General features: G+C 61.1%; 1 protein-coding gene and 1 long non-coding RNA gene across 4 annotated transcripts; one reads left to right on the forward strand and one right to left on the reverse strand.

Annotated features, from left to right (window-relative positions):
- Window positions 1-486: 486 nt before the first annotated feature.
- Window positions 487-19,805, reverse strand: POU6F1 (POU class 6 homeobox 1). Of its 3 annotated transcripts, none has more exons than XM_080367944.1 (12): window positions 16,043-19,805; window positions 15,609-15,711; window positions 12,611-12,707; window positions 11,653-11,851; window positions 9,418-9,539; window positions 8,723-8,948; window positions 7,826-8,061; window positions 7,305-7,433; window positions 6,930-7,145; window positions 5,214-5,352; window positions 3,762-3,936; window positions 487-1,499 (listed from the first exon to the last, which is right to left on the reverse strand). In XM_080367944.1, the coding sequence occupies exons 3-12, from the start codon at window positions 12,662-12,664 to the stop codon at window positions 1,154-1,156; spliced, it is 1,842 nt and encodes a 613-aa protein (XP_080224070.1). In that variant the 5' UTR covers window positions 12,665-12,707; window positions 15,609-15,711; window positions 16,043-19,805; the 3' UTR covers window positions 487-1,153. The 3 variants fall into 3 exon arrangements, with proteins under 3 accessions (XP_080224070.1, XP_080224068.1, XP_080224069.1); XM_080367942.1 differs by having other exon boundaries at window positions 15,605-15,711; XM_080367943.1 differs by having other exon boundaries at window positions 13,368-15,711.
- On the forward strand, window positions 7,715-8,894 carry LOC308054757. Its single transcript, XR_013924224.1, has 3 exons — window positions 7,715-7,854; window positions 8,189-8,290; window positions 8,765-8,894. It is a non-coding gene; the product is annotated as an uncharacterized lncRNA (long non-coding RNA).
- Window positions 19,806-19,811: the final 6 nt, after the last annotated feature.

Genomic DNA, 19,811 nt, shown 5'->3' on the forward strand with positions numbered 1-19,811 from the left:
CGCGCCGGGTACGCGGCGCGGGGATTGGCCGGGGGGCGGGGCCTGAGCGGCACGGCGTGGGGCGCTCGGGGCCGCGCTGAGCCTCCTCCAGGATCCCGGTTCGAGTCCCGGCTCCGGCTCATGCGTGCGCTGAACTGCGCGGGGCTCAGCCGGCAGCGGGGGGTGGGGGGCGGGGGGTGCTTTTCTCCTTCCCAGCGCTGCAGGGGGGATGGAAGGAATGACGCCGGCCCAGTGCCATCCTCGCAGCTGCTCCCCTGAAAACTGGTGGCATGGGAAGCCACAGCAGAGCAGCGACATCCCCCTCCCTCCCAATTCCCTCCCCTCCGCCGGAAAAAAGTGGAAAGGAAAAGAAAAAAGAAAAATACTGTTTATTTCACACCACTACATCAAGTGCATCAGTCTGCCGTGTCCTCAGCGGGACCTGGCGCCCCCTCCCCGTCCCCCCGAACCTCCCCCCCCTCCAGCTGTCACCTCTCCCCACCGCTCCCAGGCGAGAAGGGGGCGAGAGATGGAGCCCCCCAACCCACCTGGCCCCCGGGCTCGGGGTGGGGGGAGGCAGGGAAGGGGTGCTGCCTCTGTTACGGGGGTTGCCCCCCCGAAAACCCTCAACCAAACCCTGGTGAAGTCCCCAGCCACCACCCGTGGTGATGTCCCCGTGGCTGGGGTGGGGGTCACACCGAGAAGCCCACTGTGAGGCAGGGGACCGCCGAAATCAAACTGGGGTGGGGGTGAAATTAAACCGGGGCTCACCCCTAGCGAGCCATGACGCTACCTCAGAAACACGGGAAAACGGCCAAAAAATGAAAATCACCTTTTTCTGGGGAAGGGGATGATATTGGGGGGGGGGGGGGCAGGAGAGGCGGCGCGTGCAGGCAGGGGGTCCGTCACCACGCACGTTACAGGCAGGAGGCATGAGGCAGGCCTGACATCCGACGCGAACATGCTTAGGTCATGTGTGATGTGGAGGAAAGGGGGACGGACACACGGACACACCTTACGGGCACGGTGGGGTGGTGGAGACCCCAGCCCCCGCCGTGGGGCTGGGGGACCAAGTCGGTGGCAAAAGTGCTGATGGCAGGAGGTCGGGGTGGGCAGTGGCGGCGGTGGGGGTGGGGGGGGGTGGGGGGGATGACCCCGTTCCCCCCTCCCCAGTTTAGGGGATCTGAAAGACGTTGAGTTTACTGGTGTTTTTGAGGGTCTGCCGGCGGTTGCAGAACCAGACGCGGACGACTTCGCGGTCGTAGTTGAGCTCCTTGGCGATCTCGGTGATCTCCTGGCCGGTGGGCAAGGCGTTCTTCTCGAAGTAGGCGTTGAGCGCCTCGATGGCCTGGGGGGTGAAGGACGTGCGGCGCTTCCGCTTCTTGGAGGGTTCCCCCCCCACGAATTCCATCAGGTTTTGCTGCCCCTCTTGGTTACGGAGCTCGGCTTCGCTCAGCCACTTCTCCAGCACCGGCTTCAGCTTCTGGGCGCTCTTGGGGGTGATGTCCAGCTTCTCGAACCTGCAGCGGACACGGCGAAATCCTCAGGGGTGCGGCCAGGATGGGGGGACACCCTGGGGGGACACGCTGGGACAGGGCTGGGGGCACCGATGGGACCATGGCAGGGAGCGATGATGTGTGGGGCTTTGGGGGCAGCGATGCCGCCCACCCTCCTTTTCTCCCATCTTCCTCCCTTCCTCTAGTTCTCCTGTTCTCCATTTTGCTTCCTTTTCTCCGTATTTCATTTCCCCCCAACTTTCCCTAATTTTTCTTTTGTCTAATTTTCCTCTTTTCCTCCCATTTTCCTCCTTCTCCCCAACCTCCTCCCTTTCCTCCCATTTTCCTCTCTCCTTTTCCTCTTTTCTCCCAATTTTCCTCCTCCCCAACCTCCCGTTTCCTCCTGCTTCCCTCCCTTTCTCCATTTCTCTCCTTTTCCTCTTTCCTCCCAATTTTCCTCCTCCCCACCCTCCAACTTCACTCCCCTTCTCCAGTTCTCCTTTCTCTCCTTTTCCTCCTTTCTCCCAATTTTCCTCCTTCTCCCCGATGTCCTCCCTTTCCCCCCATTTTCCTCCCCTTAATTCTCCTTTCTCTCCTTTTCCTCCTTTCGCCTGATTTCCCTCCTTCTCCCCAACCTCCTCCCTTTCTCCCATTTTCCTTTCTCTCCTTTTCCTCTTTTCTCCCAATTTCCCTCCTCCCCAACCTCCTGTTTCCTCCAACTTCCCTCCCTTTCTCCATTTCTCTGCTTCTCCTCCTTTCTCCAATTTCCCTCCTTCTCCCCAACCTCCTCCCTTTCCTCCCATTTTCCTCCCTTTCTCCAATTCTCCTTTCTCTCCTTTTTCTCCTTTCACCTGATTTCCCTCCTTCTCCCCAAACTCCCTTTCCTCCCATTTTCCTCCCCTTCTCCTGTTCTCCTTTTTCTCCTTTTCCTCTTCTCTCCCAATTTTCCACCTTCTCCCCACCCTCCTCTGTTTCCTCCAACTTCCCTCCTTTTCTCCAATTCTCCCTTCTCTCCTTTTCCTCCTTTCTCCCAGTTTCCCTCCTTCTCCCCAACCTCCTCCCTTTCCTCCCAGTTTCCTTTCCCTCCTTTTCCTCTTTTCTCCCAATTTTCCTCCTCCCCAACCTCCCGTTTCCTCCAGCTTCCCTCCCTTTCTCTTTTCTCCCAATTTTCCTCCTCCCCAACCTCCCGTTTCCTCCAGCTTCCCTCCCTTTCTCCATTTCTCTCCTTTTCCTCTTTTCTCCCGATTTTCCTCCTCCCCAACCTGTTTCCTCCAACTTCCCTCCCTTTCTCTCCTTTCTCTCCTTTTCCTCTTTCCTCCCAATTTTCCTCCTCCCCACCCTCCAACTTTGCTCCCCTTCTCCAGTTCTCCTTTCTCTCCTTTTCCTCCTTTCTCCCAATTTTCCTCCTTCTCCCCGATGTCCTCCCTTTCCCCCCATTTTCCTCCCCTTCCCCAATTCTCCTTTCTCTCCTTTTCCTCCTTTCTCCCAATTTTCCTCCTTCTCCCCAACCTCCTCCCTTTCCTCCCAGTTTCCTCCCTTTCTCCAGTTCTCCTCTTTCTCCTTTTCCTCTTCTCTTCCAATTTCCCTCCTTCTCCCCAACCTCCTCCCTTTCCTCCCAGTTTCCTTTCTCTCCTTTTCCTCTTTTCTCCCAATTTTCCTCCTCCCCACCCTCCAACTTCGCTCCCCTTCTCCAATTCTCCTTTCTCTCCTTTTCCTCCTTTCTCCCAATTTTCCACCGTCTCCCCGATGTTCTCCCTTTCCTCCCATTTTCCTCTCCTTCTCCAATTCTCCTTTCTCTCCTTTTCCCCAATTTCCCTCCTTCTCCCCAACCTCCTCCCTTTCCTCCCAGTTTCCTTTCTCTCCTTTTCCTCCTTTCTCCCAATTTTCCTCCTCCCCACCCTCCAACTTCGCTCCCCTTCTCCAGTTCTCTCTCCTTTTCCTCCTTTCTCCCAATTTCCCTCCTTCTCCCCAACCTCCTCCCTTTCCTCCCAGTTTCCTCCCTTTCTCCAGTTCTCCTCTTTCTCCTTTTCCTCTTCTCTTCCAATTTCCCTCCTTCTCCCCAACCTCCTCCCTTTCCTCCCATTTTCCTTTCTCTCCTTTTCCTCTTTTCTCCCAATTTTCCTCCTCCCCACCCTCCAACTTCGCTCCCTTTCTCCATTTCTCCTTTCTCTCCTTTTCCTCCTTTCTCCCCGTTTCCCCTCTTCTCCCCACCTTCACTCCCTTCCTCCGCTTCTGCTCCTTTCCCCGGTCCCCCCGGCGGGACGCGGCCCCCCCAGCCCCCCGTACCTGCAGATGGCCGACTGGCTGTAGGCAGGTCCCTCGGTGGCCGTCAGCGCCTGCCCCACCTGCGTCTGCGTCAGGCCGAGGGACAAGCGGCGGATCTTGAAGTTCTTGGCGAACTCCCGGATCTCCTCCAGGTTAATCCCGTCCTCCTCCGTGCTGCTGTTGGGAGCCGGGGGCTCTGCCGGTGGAGGGATGCGGGGGCTGCCGTGAAATGGCCACGGAGCCCCCCCCATCCCGCCCCCACCCCCCCAACAAGCATCCCCTTCGTTAGGCTCCATAACGAAGGCTGGGGGCCAGCGCTCACCCCCGTGGATGCAGAGTCTGGCTGTGCCTTCCCCATTCCCAGGGGATCCCAGTCCCCGGGACACCCCCAGTATCCCCAGCAACCTCTCCCTATCCCAGGGGATCCCAGTCCCCGGCATCCCCCCAGTATCCCCAGCAACCTCTCCCTATCCCAGGGGATCCCAGTCCCCGGCATCCCCCCAGTATCTCCAGCAACCTCTCCCTATCCCAGGGGATCCCAGTCCCCGGGACCCCCCCCAGTATCCCCAGCAACCTCTCCCTATCCCAGGGGATCCCAGTCCCTGGCATCCCCCCAGTATCCCCAGCAACCTCTCCCTATCCCAGGGGATCCCAGTCCCCGGGACACCCCCAGTATCCCCAGCAACCTCTCCCTATCCCAGGGGATCCCAGTCCCCGGGACACCCCCCAATATCCCCAGCAACCTCTCCCTATCCCAGGGGATCCCAGTCCCCGGGACACCCCCAGTATCCCCAGCAACCTCTCCCTATCCCAGGGGATCCCAGTCCCCGGGACCCCCCAGTATCCCCAGCAACCTCTCCCTATCCCAGGGGATCCCAGTCCCCGGGACCCCCCAGTATCCCCAGCAACCTCTCGCCATCCCAGGGAATCCCAGTCCCCGGGACACCCCCCAGTATCCCCAGCAACCTCTCCCTATCCCAGGGGATCCCAGTCCCCAGCATCCCCCCAGTATCCCCAGCAACCTCTCCCTATCCCAGGGGATCCCAGTCCCCGGGACCCCCCAGTATCCCCAGCAACCTCTCCCCATCCCAGGGGATCCCAGTCCCCGGGACACCCCCAGTATCCCCAGCAACCTCTCGCCATCCCAGGGGATCCCAGTCCCTGGGATTCCCCCAGTATCCCCAGCAACCTCTCCCTATCCCAGGGGATCCCAGTCCCCGGGACACCCCCAGTATCCCCAGCAACCTCTCCCTATCCCAGAAGATCCCAGTCCCCGGGACCCCCCAGTATCCCCAGCAACCTCTCCCTATCCCAGGGGATCCCAGTCCCCGGGACCCCCCAGTGTCCCCAGCAACCTCTCGCCATCCCAGGGGATCCCAGTCCCCGGGACCCCCCAGTATCCCCAGCAACCTCTCGCCATCCCAGGGGATCCCAGTCCCTGGGATTCCCCCAGTATCCCCCACTGTGACTCACTGGAGACCAGCTGGCTGACGGTGGGGGTCTCAGAGCAGGTGATGGGGACGGGCGCGGAGGAAGCCTTCGCCGCCGGGGCAGGGTTTGCCATCACCACGGCCGGCTGGGACAGCGCCGGGGCCGGCTGGATGGGCTGGACCTGGGGCAGAAGGGAGGGTCAGCACCCCCAGAGCGGGGGTCCCCTCCTCCGGCGCCACGGCCGGGCTGCTCCCTGCCCACCAGCTCCCGCAGGAGACCACTGCGCAGCTGCTGACAGGGCAGGCGAGACAGGCTGGGACCGGGGCAGGGGGGGGATGACGCTGGAAGCCACCCAGCTCCACGCTGGGAACGGGGCTGTGACAATTCTGTACTGGGTTTGGGGCATCCCACCACTTCGGGTTGGGGGTGACCAGCACCTCTGCTCACGCCAAGGTGAGCCGTGGTCACGTCCCATCCCGGCTGGGACACTGGTGGGCACAGAGCGCAGGATGCCCCACGGGGCAGCACCGTGGGGCAGGAGAGGCCACATCCCGAAGATGCTCACGGGCTCCCAAAGCAACGTGGTTGGTCCCCAGAGCCACTTGTCTGCGTCCCAAAGGTGCTCACGTCCTCCCAAAGTGACATGGTTGGGTCCCAGAGCAACACAGCGGGGTCCCAAAGTCACCCTTGTGCTTCCAGAGCAGCGTCCAGGTCCCAGGAACGCTCATGTCCCCCCAACACAACGTTGACCAGGTCTCAAAGACGCTCACATGCTTTGAGAGCAACGTGGCCACATCCCAAAGTGACACGGTTGGGTTCCAAACCACACTGCCAGGCCCCAGAGATGCTCATGTGCTCCCAAAGCCATGCGGCTGGGTCCCAAAGATGCTCACAGCCTCCCAAACTGATGTGGCCGGGTCCTAAAGCCACTCACGTGTTCCCAAAGCCACAAAAGATGCTCACGTCCTCCCAAAGTGACGTGGCCAGGTCCCAAAGATGCTCATGTCCCCCCAGAGTGACATGGCCAGGTCCCAAAGATGCTCACGTCCCCCCAGAGTGACATGGCCAGGTCCCAAAGATGCTCACGTCCTCCCAGAGTGACATGGCCAGGTCCCAAAGATGCTCACATCCTCCCAGAGTGACATGGCCAGGTCCCAAAGATGCTCACGTCCCCCCAGAGTGACATGGCCAGGTCCCAAAGATGCTCACGTCCTCCCAGAGTGACATGGCCAGGTCCCAAAGATGCTCATGTCCCCCCAGAGTGACATGGCCAGGTCCCAAAGATGCTCACGTCCCCCCAGAGTGACATGGCCAGGTCCCAAAGATGCTCACGTCCCCCCAGAGTGACATGGCCAGGTCCCAAAGATGCTCACGTCCCCCCAGAGTGACATGGCCAGGTCCCAAAGATGCTCACGTCCTCCCAGAGTGACACGGCCAGGTCCCAAAGATGCTCACGTCCCCCCAGAGTGACGTGGCCAGGTCCCAAAGATGCTCATGTCCTCCCAAAGTGACATGGCCGGGTCCCAAAGATGCTCACGTCCCCCCAGAGTGACGTGGCCAGGTCCCAAAGATGCTCACGTCCCCCGAGTGACATGGCCAGGTCCCAAAGATGCTCACGTCCCCCCAGAGTGACGTGGCCAGGTCCCAAAGATGCTCACGTCCCCCCAGAGTGACGTGGCCGGGTCCCCCGAGCCACTCAGCCAGGGACGCCACCAGCCCTGCAGCCATGTGGCCACCGGCCCCGTGCCCGTTGCTCACCTCGTTCTTGGGGGGGGGCTCGGGGGTGCCAGTTTTCTTGCTGGTGGCCGCCTGGATGGCGCTGCCGGCCAGCGTGGCGATGACCTGGCCCTGGGCATTGAGCAGCAGCTGCGGCGTCACCGTCTGCACCTGCAGGTTCTGGGCCGGCAGTGTGGCCGGGGCAGGGCTGGCCGCCACGCCGGGGGGGCTCACCACCCACGGCAGGGTCCCGATCACCTGGGGAAGGGAGGACAGCCAGGGCTGGGGGGGGGTGCACCCTGCGAACCCCCTTCCCCAGGGTGGGGGGCACACCGGCGGAGTCCCTCAGGAGAAACAGCCCCGCGGGGGCAGCCGGCGGGGGGTTGGGAAGGGCAGGTGTGTCCCCCCCTGCGGTACCTGGCCCTGGGCGTTGGTCAGGATCTGGCCCGTGATGCCCTGCATGCCGGAGATGGTGTTTGCGATCACGGGGGCGGCTGCCAAGGAGCCGAGGAGCTGCGTTTGCCCCCCCAGCGAAGCAGCGCCGATCTGCAGAGAACCGAAAGCCGGGGCTCAGAGACGCGGGTGGCACCCCGGGCCACCGCGCCCCCCCCCCCCCGCGCGTGGCCGGCCACCCCCTTCCCCGCGGCAGGGTGACCCCTGCCTCGCCGCCGCGGTGGGATCCGGTGCCTCGAGGTCCTTCTATCCGTTAAATCCGTCCTTTAGATTTTGCCTAAAGCAAAGCCGCCGGCTCGCTGGCTCGTCGCGGATGGGGAAACTGAGGCCGGGATCTTGCACCGTCCCCCGGCAGACGACGGCTGAAGCAGGATGCGCCATCCCCGCGGATGCACGGCTCCTCGCGGCTCCCCGTGGCCACGAAAGCCACCAAAAGAGGGGGAGCAGGTGCCAAACTCCACGCCGCGGGCTGCCAGGCTCCTTACTATGCCAGGGTTAAAGGCAAATCCGGCAGGTTGGACGGTGATCTGGGTCTGCGTCTCTACCGCCTTGGCCACGGGCGGCGCGGGCGCTGCGGGGGGCTGTGGCAGGATGGGGGGCTGGCCGGGCACGGCGGGGAAGACAGCGGGGGGCTGGAGGGGGGGCCGGGGCTGGACCGCAGCCTGCAGCGGCTGGGCAGGCGGCACCGGCGCTTGGATGGTGGTGTTCAGTACGGCGGCGGCTGCGGAGCAAAGAGACGGAGAGAGCGTGAGCTGGGGGGAGGACGAGGGCGCCGGGGTGACCCTGAGCTCGGTGTCCCCCCCACCTTCCCGAAGGTGCTTCACCTCCCTGCGCTTGTGTCACCACAGTGAAAGCCCCCCCCCCCAGCTCTGTGCGCCAGGAGAGCCGAGCCCCTCCGCTACAGCAGGACTCATCCTGCCCAGCTGGGGTGCTGCGCCCACCCGCAGAGGGTAAGGGGCACCTCCGGGGTCCCGCCATCGCCCCATCTACCAATTACTCCTGGGACGGGCCCCTCCGCTCTCAAGAGACGATCCCCTCTGTCAGGGACCCCCGGCATTGCAGGGGGCACGCAGCCCACAGGTCCCCCCCCCCTCCTCGCAGAACCTCAGCCCCCGCAACGAGCTGCCGCACCCGGAGCCCCAAATCTATCCTGGACCTCACACCCCAGCCCTGTGCGCTGCCTTCCTCCCCATCACCATCCTCCCCCTGCCCTCCCCTTCCTCCCCAGGCTCCTGGCACCTTCCGTGCTGGGGGAGCCGCCAGCAAATCCCCGGAATCCAACCCCACTGCGGTGTCCTCTGGAGCCGGGGGGGTGGGTGGGGTGGGTGGGGGGTGGGGGGGGATGGATTAAGGAGGCTGCAAAGCAGAAGGGGGCCGGTTACCTTGCAAATTGGCTATAGGTGGTTTGAAAATTCCCCCTGTAGGAGAAGCAGCCGTCAATCCGGGAAGGGCAGCGACCGTTGCTGTAGGAAATGTCCACACAGCCAGCCCCTGCTGACCTGCCACTTGACCTGCAATACTGATGGGGATAAGAAGAGGTTGAGTAACTGTCCCTGCTGGAACCATTACTCCTGTCACAACTGTTGCTAAGTTTTCCTGAGTCAAGACCTGCAAAAGTAAACAAGATTTAAAAAAGAACAAAAATCAACGCCACTGCAGACAGCATCAGCGGGGCATAAGTCTTTGTTAAAGGGGTGCGCAGACCCAGCGGCCGGGCGGCCCGGGGGTCCCTCCCATCTCAGCAGCTGGGTTCCCAGCTCGGCGGAGCCCCCTCTCCGTGGGGAGACGGGGCGGGGGGATCCCCCCCTTCCTCGCAACCCACCCGACGCGTCTCTGGCAGCACCTCGGCGGCGCAAGGCCCCGTGGCGAGGGCGCCAAGCAGAGGGAAACCACCGCGGTTCGGGGTGCAGCTCCTGCACCCCACGCCGCGAGCGGCCGCCTCTGCCCTCAGGGGTCACCTACAGCCAGCGGACGCCTCCCCGGGGGTCCCCACCTTGTCCCCCGCGTCCCCCCCTGCCCCGCCAACCCCAGCCCTCTCCCCCCTCGCCCGTCCCGCTCCGCCGCTGTGGGTAGTTACCTGCGGGGTGGCTTGCACGGCCAGCGGGGCCAGGGGCTGCGGCTGCTGGCTCGTGGCGTGGCTGAAGGAGCCCCCGGAGGGAACGGTGCTGGGGGACGCTCCGGCCGCCGGTTTGGCTTTGCCTGGGGAAGGGCAGAGGAGACGCGTTGGAGAGATGCTGCCGGCTGAGCCAGAGCAGCTGGGAAAGGACAGGGCTGGGGGGGGGGGGCACCCAGGAAACCAACACCCTCCCACAGGTGGGAGCTGCAGCCCCATGGAGCTGGCGTGAAACCCAGCGTGGGGCATCGTCACCCAGCCTGGGGCATCGTCAGCCTTCGTGGGGCACCCTCGCCCAGCCTGGGGCACCCTCACCCAGTGTGGGGCATCGTCACCCAGCCTGGGGCATCGTCACCCTTCATGGGGCACCCTTGCCCAGCCTGGGGCACCCTCACCCAGTGTGGGGTACCCTCGCCCTTCGTGGGGCATCGTCACCCTTCGTGGGGCACCCTCGCCCAGTGTGGGGTACCCACACCCAGCCTGGGGCACCCTCAACCCTTCGTGGGGCATCGTCACCCAGCATGGGGCACCCTCAACCAGCGTGGGGCATTGTCACCCTTCGTGAGGCATTGTCACCCTTCGTGGGACACCCTCGCCCAGCCTGGGGCATCCCCGGGAGCAGCGCTCCACATCCCCCAGGGCAGGGGGGCTGCCCAGGTTCGGGGATGCAGAAGAAGGGCGCTGGGGGGCTTCCCATGGGACGGTTTGGGGAGGGGGCAAAGCGGGGGGAAGTTTGGGTGATTCGGGGAGGAGCGAGCGCGGCAGATAGTGGGGTTGAGGGGGCACATCGGGGTCTGCTGGGCTGCGTGTGCCTCTCGGGGGTGGCAGATCTGGCAGGAGGCACTTTCCTTCGCCAGCTGCCGGCTCCAAAATTAGCAGCAATTAAGGCGGTGTCAGCCCCTGAACTGCTCACCCGGGGTGGGGGAGCTGGAAAGGGAAGGGTCCCCGATCCCAGCGGCCAGCACCCAGCACGGGGGGGGGCCGTGGGCTGAGCTGCTTCTGGCGTCCTTCAAGCCCCCACCCAAATTCACAGAATATATTCGTATTAGTTATCACGAACATTGAAGTAAGAGGAAACCTTCCTCCTAATCCGTATTTATTACTTGCAAAAGACCTACTTGTTTTTTGAGCAACCTCCTGTATTTATTCTGCTCAACTTCTAATAATGGCAACCCTCAAGTATAAAATCCACTTAATCCTCTTCTATTTTTGTAAAAAGAAAAACACCCTTTTCCTGCCTTTTCCTTTGGCACTAAAAAACCCCTTTTACCAAATAAATACTTTTCTTAGCTAAGAGCCAGGCACTTCTTGGGTTTGGTTCCTTGCCCAGAAATAACTACAGGTCTGCAAAATTTAAAAAAGCCTTTTTTTTTTTTTTAAAAAAAAAATTTCCTACCAAACCCAAGCCCAGATAACACCCAACACTTCCCAAATTGCAAAGACCGTGCCACAGGGCGGCGATGCTGCCAGGCCCGATGGGTTTGGCATAAAAGCCGAGCTTTTGGTCCCCCTCCAGTCTGATCAGGGGGATCAGAGCATCCCCCCGCGCCGAGGGATGCTCGCCACCTCCTCTTACCAACCGGCCTCAAACAAGCTACAGTCCTGCCTGTTTGGTTTGGGGGTTTTTTTGGGGCAAAAAGCCGGGGATCTGGTGGGATACAGCACGGAGGTGACACCCAGAACAAAGTCCCGTTAATAAATAAAGCCCAAGAGCGGCAGGAGAGGGGACACGGGCGCGGGCAGGCGGATTCAGGATGGACCCGCAGGATTGGGGTGCTGGGCAAAAAGCAGCGAGGAATAGAGTGGGATCTACCCAAAAGTTGATTTCCAGAGCTGTGGGAAGGGAGGCACCGGCTCAGCACCCCGGGGCCCCCCGGGGCAAGGGGGAGAGGAGCCCCAAGCCCCAGCTGCGTGTGGGAAGCCGAGCCCCCCAGCCCCACCACGTCCCCTAAGCACGTGTGTGAGGGCTGCCCTCGCTGCAGGACGCTTTTCCCACCAGCTCCCAGAGAAGGAACTGGTTTTGCTGGCTCCTAAACCCACCGCGGCACGGGGCTGCTCCGGCGCTCTGCCTGCACCCACGGGCGCAGCTTGGTCCTGCCGGCTCCGACCCAACTCCGGAGCCAAACTTTGCCCGCAAGGATGGACGGAGCAGGAGCAGCCCAGGGAACGAAGGAGCCCCGGGGAAGGAAGGGGTCTTACCGGCCGCCTCCCCGCTGCAGGAGCTCTGGGTGCTGGGTGGGATGTCCTCTCTGCCCGGGGGGCCGGTCTCCCCCGGTGAGCCCCGTGCTACCTCCCCCGGTGGCATCTCCAAGGCTTTCCGGTCCTCCTCGGCCGGCAGCGGGGCGTCCACGCCGACCTCCAGCACTCGGATGGTTTCGTGGCTGGACATGACAATAACCTGCAAACAACGCGCCCCAAAATGTCCCGTCAGCTGCGGGTCCCCCAGCCCCCAGCGGTGCCCCCCACCCGCAACCCAGGAGCTCCCCCAGCCCCACGGCTTAGGGCGACCCTTCAAACCAAGCAGAGCCCACCCCGTCCCCTCCAGGAGGGATGGATGGGGGGCTCGCAGCCCCCCCAGCGCCTTGCTGCTTTAGTTAATCAGCAGCTTGTGGGCTCTGCTACGCTACCCCCACCACGGGCATCGGGGACGGCGTCTTCAGCGGGTAAAACGTGGCTGCGGCACCCCCAGCGGAGCCGGCACCCCGTTACCGGCAGCACTGGAGCCAGCACCGACGTACAGCCCCATGGGTCTGACCCGGGGCCAGGCGACCCCCGCGACCCCCCCCAGCGCCCCATATCAGGGTGATGGGGGGAGCGATGGGCAGAGGCACCCGCGCCTCCTCCCGCTGCCCCGTGCCAAACCGCGAGCGAAGCGCCCTGGCAGGCAGCGGGACAGGGACCTCGCGCCCCCTTTTCATCATCAAAAACCCCCAAAATGGGGCAGCCGAGCTCCCAGAGATGGGGCTGAACATCTGCGTGGCCATGCGTGGGGGCAAATGGCGGGAGGAGGGGGGGGTCGTGGGGCAGGAACGAGATGGTTTTTCACCCCACGCTGGGGCAACGGAGCCAGGCTCCAAACGCCAGCTGCCCACCCGGTGGCCCCCCGGGCTGTGGGGTGCGAAGGGGCGCGGGGGGCCGGGGTCGGCAGTGCCTGTACCTGCTCGTTGACGGTCAGCAAGGCCTCCTGGGGCTGCACCGCTTCCGTGTCCATGGCGTCCCGGCAAAGGTGGGAGTGGGCTCAGAGCTTCCACATGCTGCCAGGGGGGATAAGGGAGGGTCCGTCACCACCCCAAGCCAGCAGCTCCGGGGTCACACGCTGGCTCGACTCGGGGTGCAGAGGACACCTGGTCTGTCCCACCGCCTCCCTACTCCTCCCTGGCTCTACCAGCCGGCTCTCCCACTCCGTGCCGGCCCCGGGTGCGATTCGGGGCAGCGCTGGGCTTGCTAACGCCCACCCCCCCTGCGCCCTGGGGATGCAGCTCCTCCCGGGGGGGGGGGGGGGGGGGGGGGGGGCTCGGGTACCTCCCATCACCTCCTGGCAAAGAGCTCACGGACACGGGGCAGCGTAACGTGTTGGATCAGCGTCAAATATAGAAGCAGCGGAGCAAGGGAAGGGTCATTGCAAGGGCTGAGACCTTCCCCCTCCTCTCTCCTTTTGGGAGACGAGGATGCAGCTCCTACAGCCACCTTTAAAAAAAACTAAAATCCAGGCAGGGACCACGTGTAACCGCCCGTGCCTCCTCTCTGCGCCCCGAGCAGGTCCTCAAAGGCTCCCCGCGACCCCCCCCATGCCCCTGAGCTGCCTGCGAGAAGCACGAGAGTCAATTTGCTCCTTCCTGGGGGGACCCCACTGCTGGGGGTACTTCGTTAAGCTGGAAAACGAGCAGTTCACGGAGGGAAGGGGCTCGGCCCACCTGTTGGAAGGCGACTCTTCCTCTTCCAACGCCCTTCGTTAACTCATTTGGTCACGTATTGTCCCCTCGCTACCTTGCAGCAGCGTAATTGCCTTTATAAGAGGCTTATGAATTTTTTATTAGGAACGTCTCAGGGATGCATTTAACCAGCCAGCCTGGATGACATTCAAAATCACTCAATGCAAGTGCGAAGGTGTCCTTGTTTGTGCCACTGCCGGGGAGCCTGGAGGCACGCCGACGCCGCTAGGTGCAGCCAGACCCCAGCTCTCCCAGCCCGAGGGGTGCCAAAACCCCCGGCAGCGTCTGCTCCCCTGCAGCTCGGCTGCCCCCCACCCCCTGCCCTGGGCCTGATCCTGTCTCTGCTCCCCGAGGGATGCTGGCATCACATGGACCAGCCCGCTCAGCCCCCGGCAAGCTCTGCTAATCCGAGCGTGTTAAACAGAGCCGGGGCAGAGCCTCCCCAGGCTTGTGCCTCATCCAAAAGGGAATTTCAGCCCCAAATTCGCCTTAGCGCAGCTCATCCATCGGTTTTTACATCTGCCAGGGAATCTGCAGTGCGGGCATCCCCTGCCGCTCTGCTCCACGGTGATACATCGGCCCGTCACGTCAGCCCGGGAGGCACTTCCAGGATCCAGGAAACATCCCCTGGCACCGTTCTGACGAGCCCTTTATCGTTTCTCTGCATTTCAGAAGCCACAGGCTCCTGCTGAGGCCACCGAGCGTATCCTGAGCCAGAGCTGGCATTTGTATGCAATTAGTAAACATAGTTATTAGGATCCTGTTGATCCAAAGGGGCCTAAATTGAATTAAGAGCCAAATTCTCATTTGAAACTCAACAGGGGCCGAGCATCTGATTCCCTGAGGCTGCCTTTTGTACACACCGCTCGTTATTTATTATCTGCGGTGCAGCGACACTTCGGGGTCCCAGCAGCGACGGGCTGTTCCCTTTGCCAGCCGCTTGTCCCAGCTCTCCCCCGTCCCGGGCTCTGCCAGGCTCAGCCCAGGGATTCACGCAGGACACGAACCAGCGAGGGCTTTTAGAGCAGCCAGCGACTGGTTTCCAGTAGCCGCTGCGAATTTTTAAACCTGGCCTTAGCTTCAGAGCAGGCAAACACCTTGGGATGCCGGTGCACAGTTTAATTAACAATTTATTCTAGTGCAACAGAGACCAGAGCAAGGGACAAGCGAGTGGCTTACGCTGGCAGCTGGCGTTATTAAAAGTTAATGAGCTCTCCAGCAGCCAGAGCCTGGCAAACGGCGAGGAAGCCGGAGCAAGGGATCTCTGTGCTGCCTGCAAGGGGCAAAAGCAGCAAACCAGGGGTGCGAAGTGTTTCGCTGCAAGACGAGCGAGCAAGGGAAGCGAGACGCTCCAGAGGAGCCTCATGAACTTCTCCGGAGAGCAGCTGGCAATGGGGAGGGTCTCTGGGGGCACAGCGGGGGCTCTGACCCTGCGTCCTGCTGAATTCACCCCATGGGGAACGATCCCGCTGCTCCAGGTAGTCGCTATGTGCCACTTCATCATCCCTCGGCATCGCCAGACCACGCTGGCGCGGCGGATCCTGGCACAGCAGAGCAGCCCCTGGGGGCTCTGCGAACAAGCATCCTCCCCCCAGTGTCTCACAGCAGCTTTTTCCTGCACCTGGAAGAGGTGGGAAAGCTTCCTGCTCTCATCCCACCACCTCCCTGCCGGCCCAGGACCCCCCCCGGCTCCCCCCTACACCTGTCACGTAGGGATCTTCATCGGAGCGGGCAGCCGAGCCCCAAGTGGGATCCCACCTTGGGATGCACCTGCGTCCCAAGGTGTTTGCCTGCTCTGAAGCTAAGGCCAGGTTTAAAAATTCGCAGCGGCTACTGGAAACCAGTCGCTGGCTGCTCTAAAAGCCCTCGCTGGTTCGTGTCCTGCGTGAATCCCTGGGCTGAGCCTGGCAGAGCCCGGGACGGGGGAGAGCTGGGACAAGCGGCTGGCAAAGGGAACAGCCCGTCGCTGCTGGGACCCCGAAGTGTCGCTGCACCGCAGATAATAAATAACGAGCGGTGTGTACAAAAGGCAGCCTCAGGGAATCCCAAAGCGGCAGGCGAGGGCAGAGTGCCCACAGCTGGACGGGGAGGGATGGCCGAGGGCTCGATCCTGCACAGACACATCCAACACCACCCACGCAGGCACCGGAGAGCGGAGCGAGCGCTGAAATCCCGTGGGATCGCAGAGGCTGCGGTGGGGAGAGGGGGCAGCTACTCACTCACGGTTTGCTCCGGGGTGAAAGGATGCTCGTGGCAGGAGACAGGGCTGGCTGCTGCGTCCTGCTCCTCGGGGCCGGCCGCGGGGCTGCACCGCTCTGGGTTTAGGCTGCAGGGAAAGAAAACCGGGAGCTGCCTCGGTGCTGAGCTCTGCCTGCTCCCACGCTCCCCGCAAGCCACGAGGAGCCACGCCAGCCCTGGGCGAGAGGGGACAACCCCAAAGCATCACCAGCCTCGCAGCCGGGCTCTCCTCCCTCCTCATCACGGCCAAAAGGCAGAGGAGCGTTGGGAAAAGTTGGGAAAAGTTGGGAAAAGTTGGGAAAAGTTGGGAAAAGTTGGGAAAAGTTGGGAAAAGCTGGGAAAAGCTGGGAAAAGCTGGGAAAAGTTGGGAAAAGGTGACCCCAGCCCCATCAGCGAGCTGCCCCCAAAGCCCACCGTACCCAAACGTCAACGCACGGGGCAGCTCTTCTCGGAGCCCCCCGAGTTTGGTGACCAAAGGAGCCGCTGCCACCACCAGACCTCGCCGTTACCCGTCCCCATCTGTAAAGAGCCTCTCGCAGAACCGCGGATTCATCCCGGAGCGGCGAGGGGCTGAAGGGGGCACGACCCTCCTGCTCCCCCCACTGCATTTATCTCCCTGTAGATCCATTCAGGCTTGTCCCAGGGGGAAGATAGAAAAGAAATTTTTTTTTGGCAATTTTTTTTCTTCTTGGTGCCGTGCAAAGAGACCAATTAATGCGCTAGACGATTAAACAGACATTTCATAATGTCAGGCTCGATTCAGTTTGGTGGTGTGCTATGGATTTCCGAGTGGGCTGCTTCTCCCGTAGCAGACGTTCGGCAGGTCGGCAGTACCATTTCATTTCATTTCTTCACACTTTTTTTTTTTTTTTTTTTTTTTTTTGCAATTAATGGGACAAATAATTTGTCCAGATGGTGGTGTGAAGTGCACACAGCAAGAAGACAGCCATTTCGCAACAGATGGCAGCAAGGAAATGAAATGCACAAAATAATAATAATATTTAAAAGGAGAAAAAAAAAAAAAAAAAAAAAGAAGAAGATAGGGGGGATAAAGGGAAGGATAATTTAAGATGCTCCGAGTCTCACTGTGAATATAATTGCCGTGTTAATTACAAGTGTTGATGAGTCAGAGATGTAGCCACTTGGATCCCAAGTGGGTGGAAATCGAAGTTTGAACAAACTTGCCACAGGTGAGAAACGCTACGAGGTTAATTAAACCCACTCTGCACAGAAGACGTTTTGGACAGGGCTACAGCTCGCTAATTACTCGCAGTCGTTATCCTGGATTAGCTCCTTTGGATGGACACTCCGATCCCAGGCTGAGGAGTTTAACGGCGCCAGAAGTGGACACCAGCTTCAGGTAGATGAGCCTTGAGAGCTGGCGCGAAGACACCGGTCCCGGCCCCGCGGTGGCTTTGCACACTCACATGTGCACGGTCCCTGCCCTGTGGTGACTTTGCACGCTCGCACGGTGCACGGTCCCTGCCCCACGGTGGCTTTGCACGCTCACATGTGCACGGTCCCTGCCCCACGGTGGCTTTGCACGCTCACATGTGCATGGTCCCTGCCCCGTGGTGGCTTTGCACGCTCACATGTGCACGGTCCCTGCCCCGTGGTGACTTTGCACGCTCGCACGGTGCACGGTCCCTGCCCCACGGTGGCTTTGCACGCTCACATGTGCACGGTCCCTGCCTCATGGTAGCTTTGCACACTCGCACCGTGCACGGTCCCTGCCTGTCACGGTCCCCTCAGTGGACTCACGATGGTTTGTTAACTATGATCTCAAAGCGCAAAAGTCAAGGCGACCACGCCAAGGGGTTATGCTTCAATCAAGCAGCACAATGTATTGTTCGCCCATAAAGCGGCGTGCGATAGGTAGAAAGACAGAAAGTAAAGAAAAGATAAAGTCAAAAGAAAAGAGGATTATAGCTACCACCACGGGTCCAAGGCGTCCCTACGGTCCCAGGTCCAGGCAGCGTCCCGCCGGTCCTTCCGATCGTTGTGATCCTTGGTGGGGAAGATCTCCAAAGTCGGGTTTCTAAGGAGCCATCCTTTATGCCAAGGAACACGCCTTGCTCCTCCTCTGGCCCACGGACTGTTGCCAGTCTCCACCTTCTCCAGCCAGGTTACCAGCGTGTCCAAAGAAGAGTGCCCGAGGCGTGGTTTGCCTTAGAGACGGGTGGCTTCAGACCAGGAGGTGTGGGTTTGTATTATGATGAAGAAAGTTCACCTGAAGTTTATGTTTTCTGGTTCGTTGTTATGACCACGGTTGTGATCCATCTTCTGGACAACGGTTACGCGGCCTTAATGTAATCGTTCCTTCCAGCCCCAGGTTGCTGGGTACTCCTCGTACCGTGCAGCTCTCCTTCCCAGGGTCTTTGTGTCTGGGTGTCCATGAGGACCACGGTCCATCTCCAGGTCGCTGTTGGCAATGTTGAGACAATACTGTTCTCTCTGGACCGACTCTTACACGGCCCCGCGGTGGCTTTGCACGCTTGCACGGTGCACGGTCCCTGCCTCGTGGTGGCTTTGCACACTCACATGTGCACAGTCCCTGCCCCGCGGTGACTTTGCATGCTTGCACGGTGCACGGTCCCTGCCTCGCGGTGGCTTTGCACACTCACATGTGCACGGTCCCTGCCTCACGGTGGCTATGCACACTCACACCGTGCATGGTCCCTGCCTCGCGGTGGCTTTGCACGCTCACACAGTGCACGGTCCCTGCCCCACGGTGGCTTTGCACGCTCGCACGGTGCACAGTGCCTGCCCCACTGTGGCTTTGCACGCTCACATGTGCACGGTCCCTGCCTCGCGGTGGCTTTGCACACTCACATGTGCATGGTCCCTGCCTCACAGTGGCTTTGCACACTCACACCGTGCATGGTCCCTGCCTCACGGTGGCTTTGCACGCTCACACGGTGCACGGTCCCTGCCTTGTGGTGGCTTTGCACGCTCGCACGGTGCACAGTGCCTGCCCCACGGTGGCTTTGCACGCTCATATGTGCACGGTCCCCGCCCCGCAGTGGCTTTGCACGCTCTCACAGTGCAGGCAGGCGCACGGACACCCCCGGCACAGCCTCCCCCATGCACAGGAGGCAGCTCCAAGTCCCAGTCCCGCTCCCTGGAAATGCAGCGTTACGGTAACGACGCAGCCCCAAACATCCCTTGCCGCCGTCTCGCCAGCTCACATGTCTTTTTTTTCACCACAGAGATCCTGGCTCAAAACACTGCCGCCAGCCGGAGTTCTCGTTCAAAGTGTATTTCCAGGTGTCACAGTGGTAGAGACCTGGACCCCAGCGGTCCGCACCATTTTTTTCCCTCCTCACAAACCAGTTTTCCTCTTAAAACGCGTCCTTACCCTTCTAAATGTTATCACTTTTAAGATTTTACTGTGTTTAACGATGGGGAAACTGAGGCAGGGGATGAGATGTGACACCTCGCTGCCAGCAGCTCTCAAAACCCTCTGTCCCCAACAGAGACCCGTGTCCCCGGGCGAGCATCCCTGCACCCACGCTCACCCGCTGCGCGCCAGGAGGAAAAAGAAAACCAGGAATTTTCTTCTGGCGGGACAGAAGCCGAACTGGCCAGCCTTGACCTCCGAATCAAAACCTTTCCACCAAGCAGCAAAACGATGTACATCTAATTTCTACTCCATTTCTCCTCCGCTCTTTTGGCCCTGCACCAAACCCCCGGCATGGTACCAGGGCAGGGCTTCGGGTCCGGGCACGGGATGCCGACAGGGATGCAGAGCCTTGCTGAGCGCCGCCTCGCAGCCAGCTGTAAAATTCCTGAAGATCAGGGCTGTAAAGGAAAGCTGGCAGCATCCGCACCCGCAGGACAGTGAAATCTTTTTTAAGACAGGTTGGTTTTGGTTTTTTTTTTTTTTCCAGTGGGAGGCTTTTTGGAGGAGACATGGCAGCTCCCCAGCGTTCCTCATCCACTGTTGTGTCAAATTCATGCCTGGAAAACCCCGTGCCAGGGCTGGGGCAGCCAAATCCCGAAGGAGAGTCTGGGAAAACTCATCTACCGGCCCAACACACCTTCCAACGCCAGCGAAGAGGCAGAGCCAGGGCCGCCCGGGGTGACCATAAAGCTTATCAAGCAAACCGAGGGGCTACATCGAGCCCAGATGCGTGGGCCTGGGGAGCCTGCCAGGGAAGGAGCCGGCTTGGGAATCTGCATCGGTGG

The sequence above is a fragment of the Falco punctatus genome (assembly GCF_963210335.1).
Source record: "Falco punctatus genome assembly, chromosome: 18".
NCBI lineage: Eukaryota > Metazoa > Chordata > Aves > Falconiformes > Falconidae > Falco > Falco punctatus.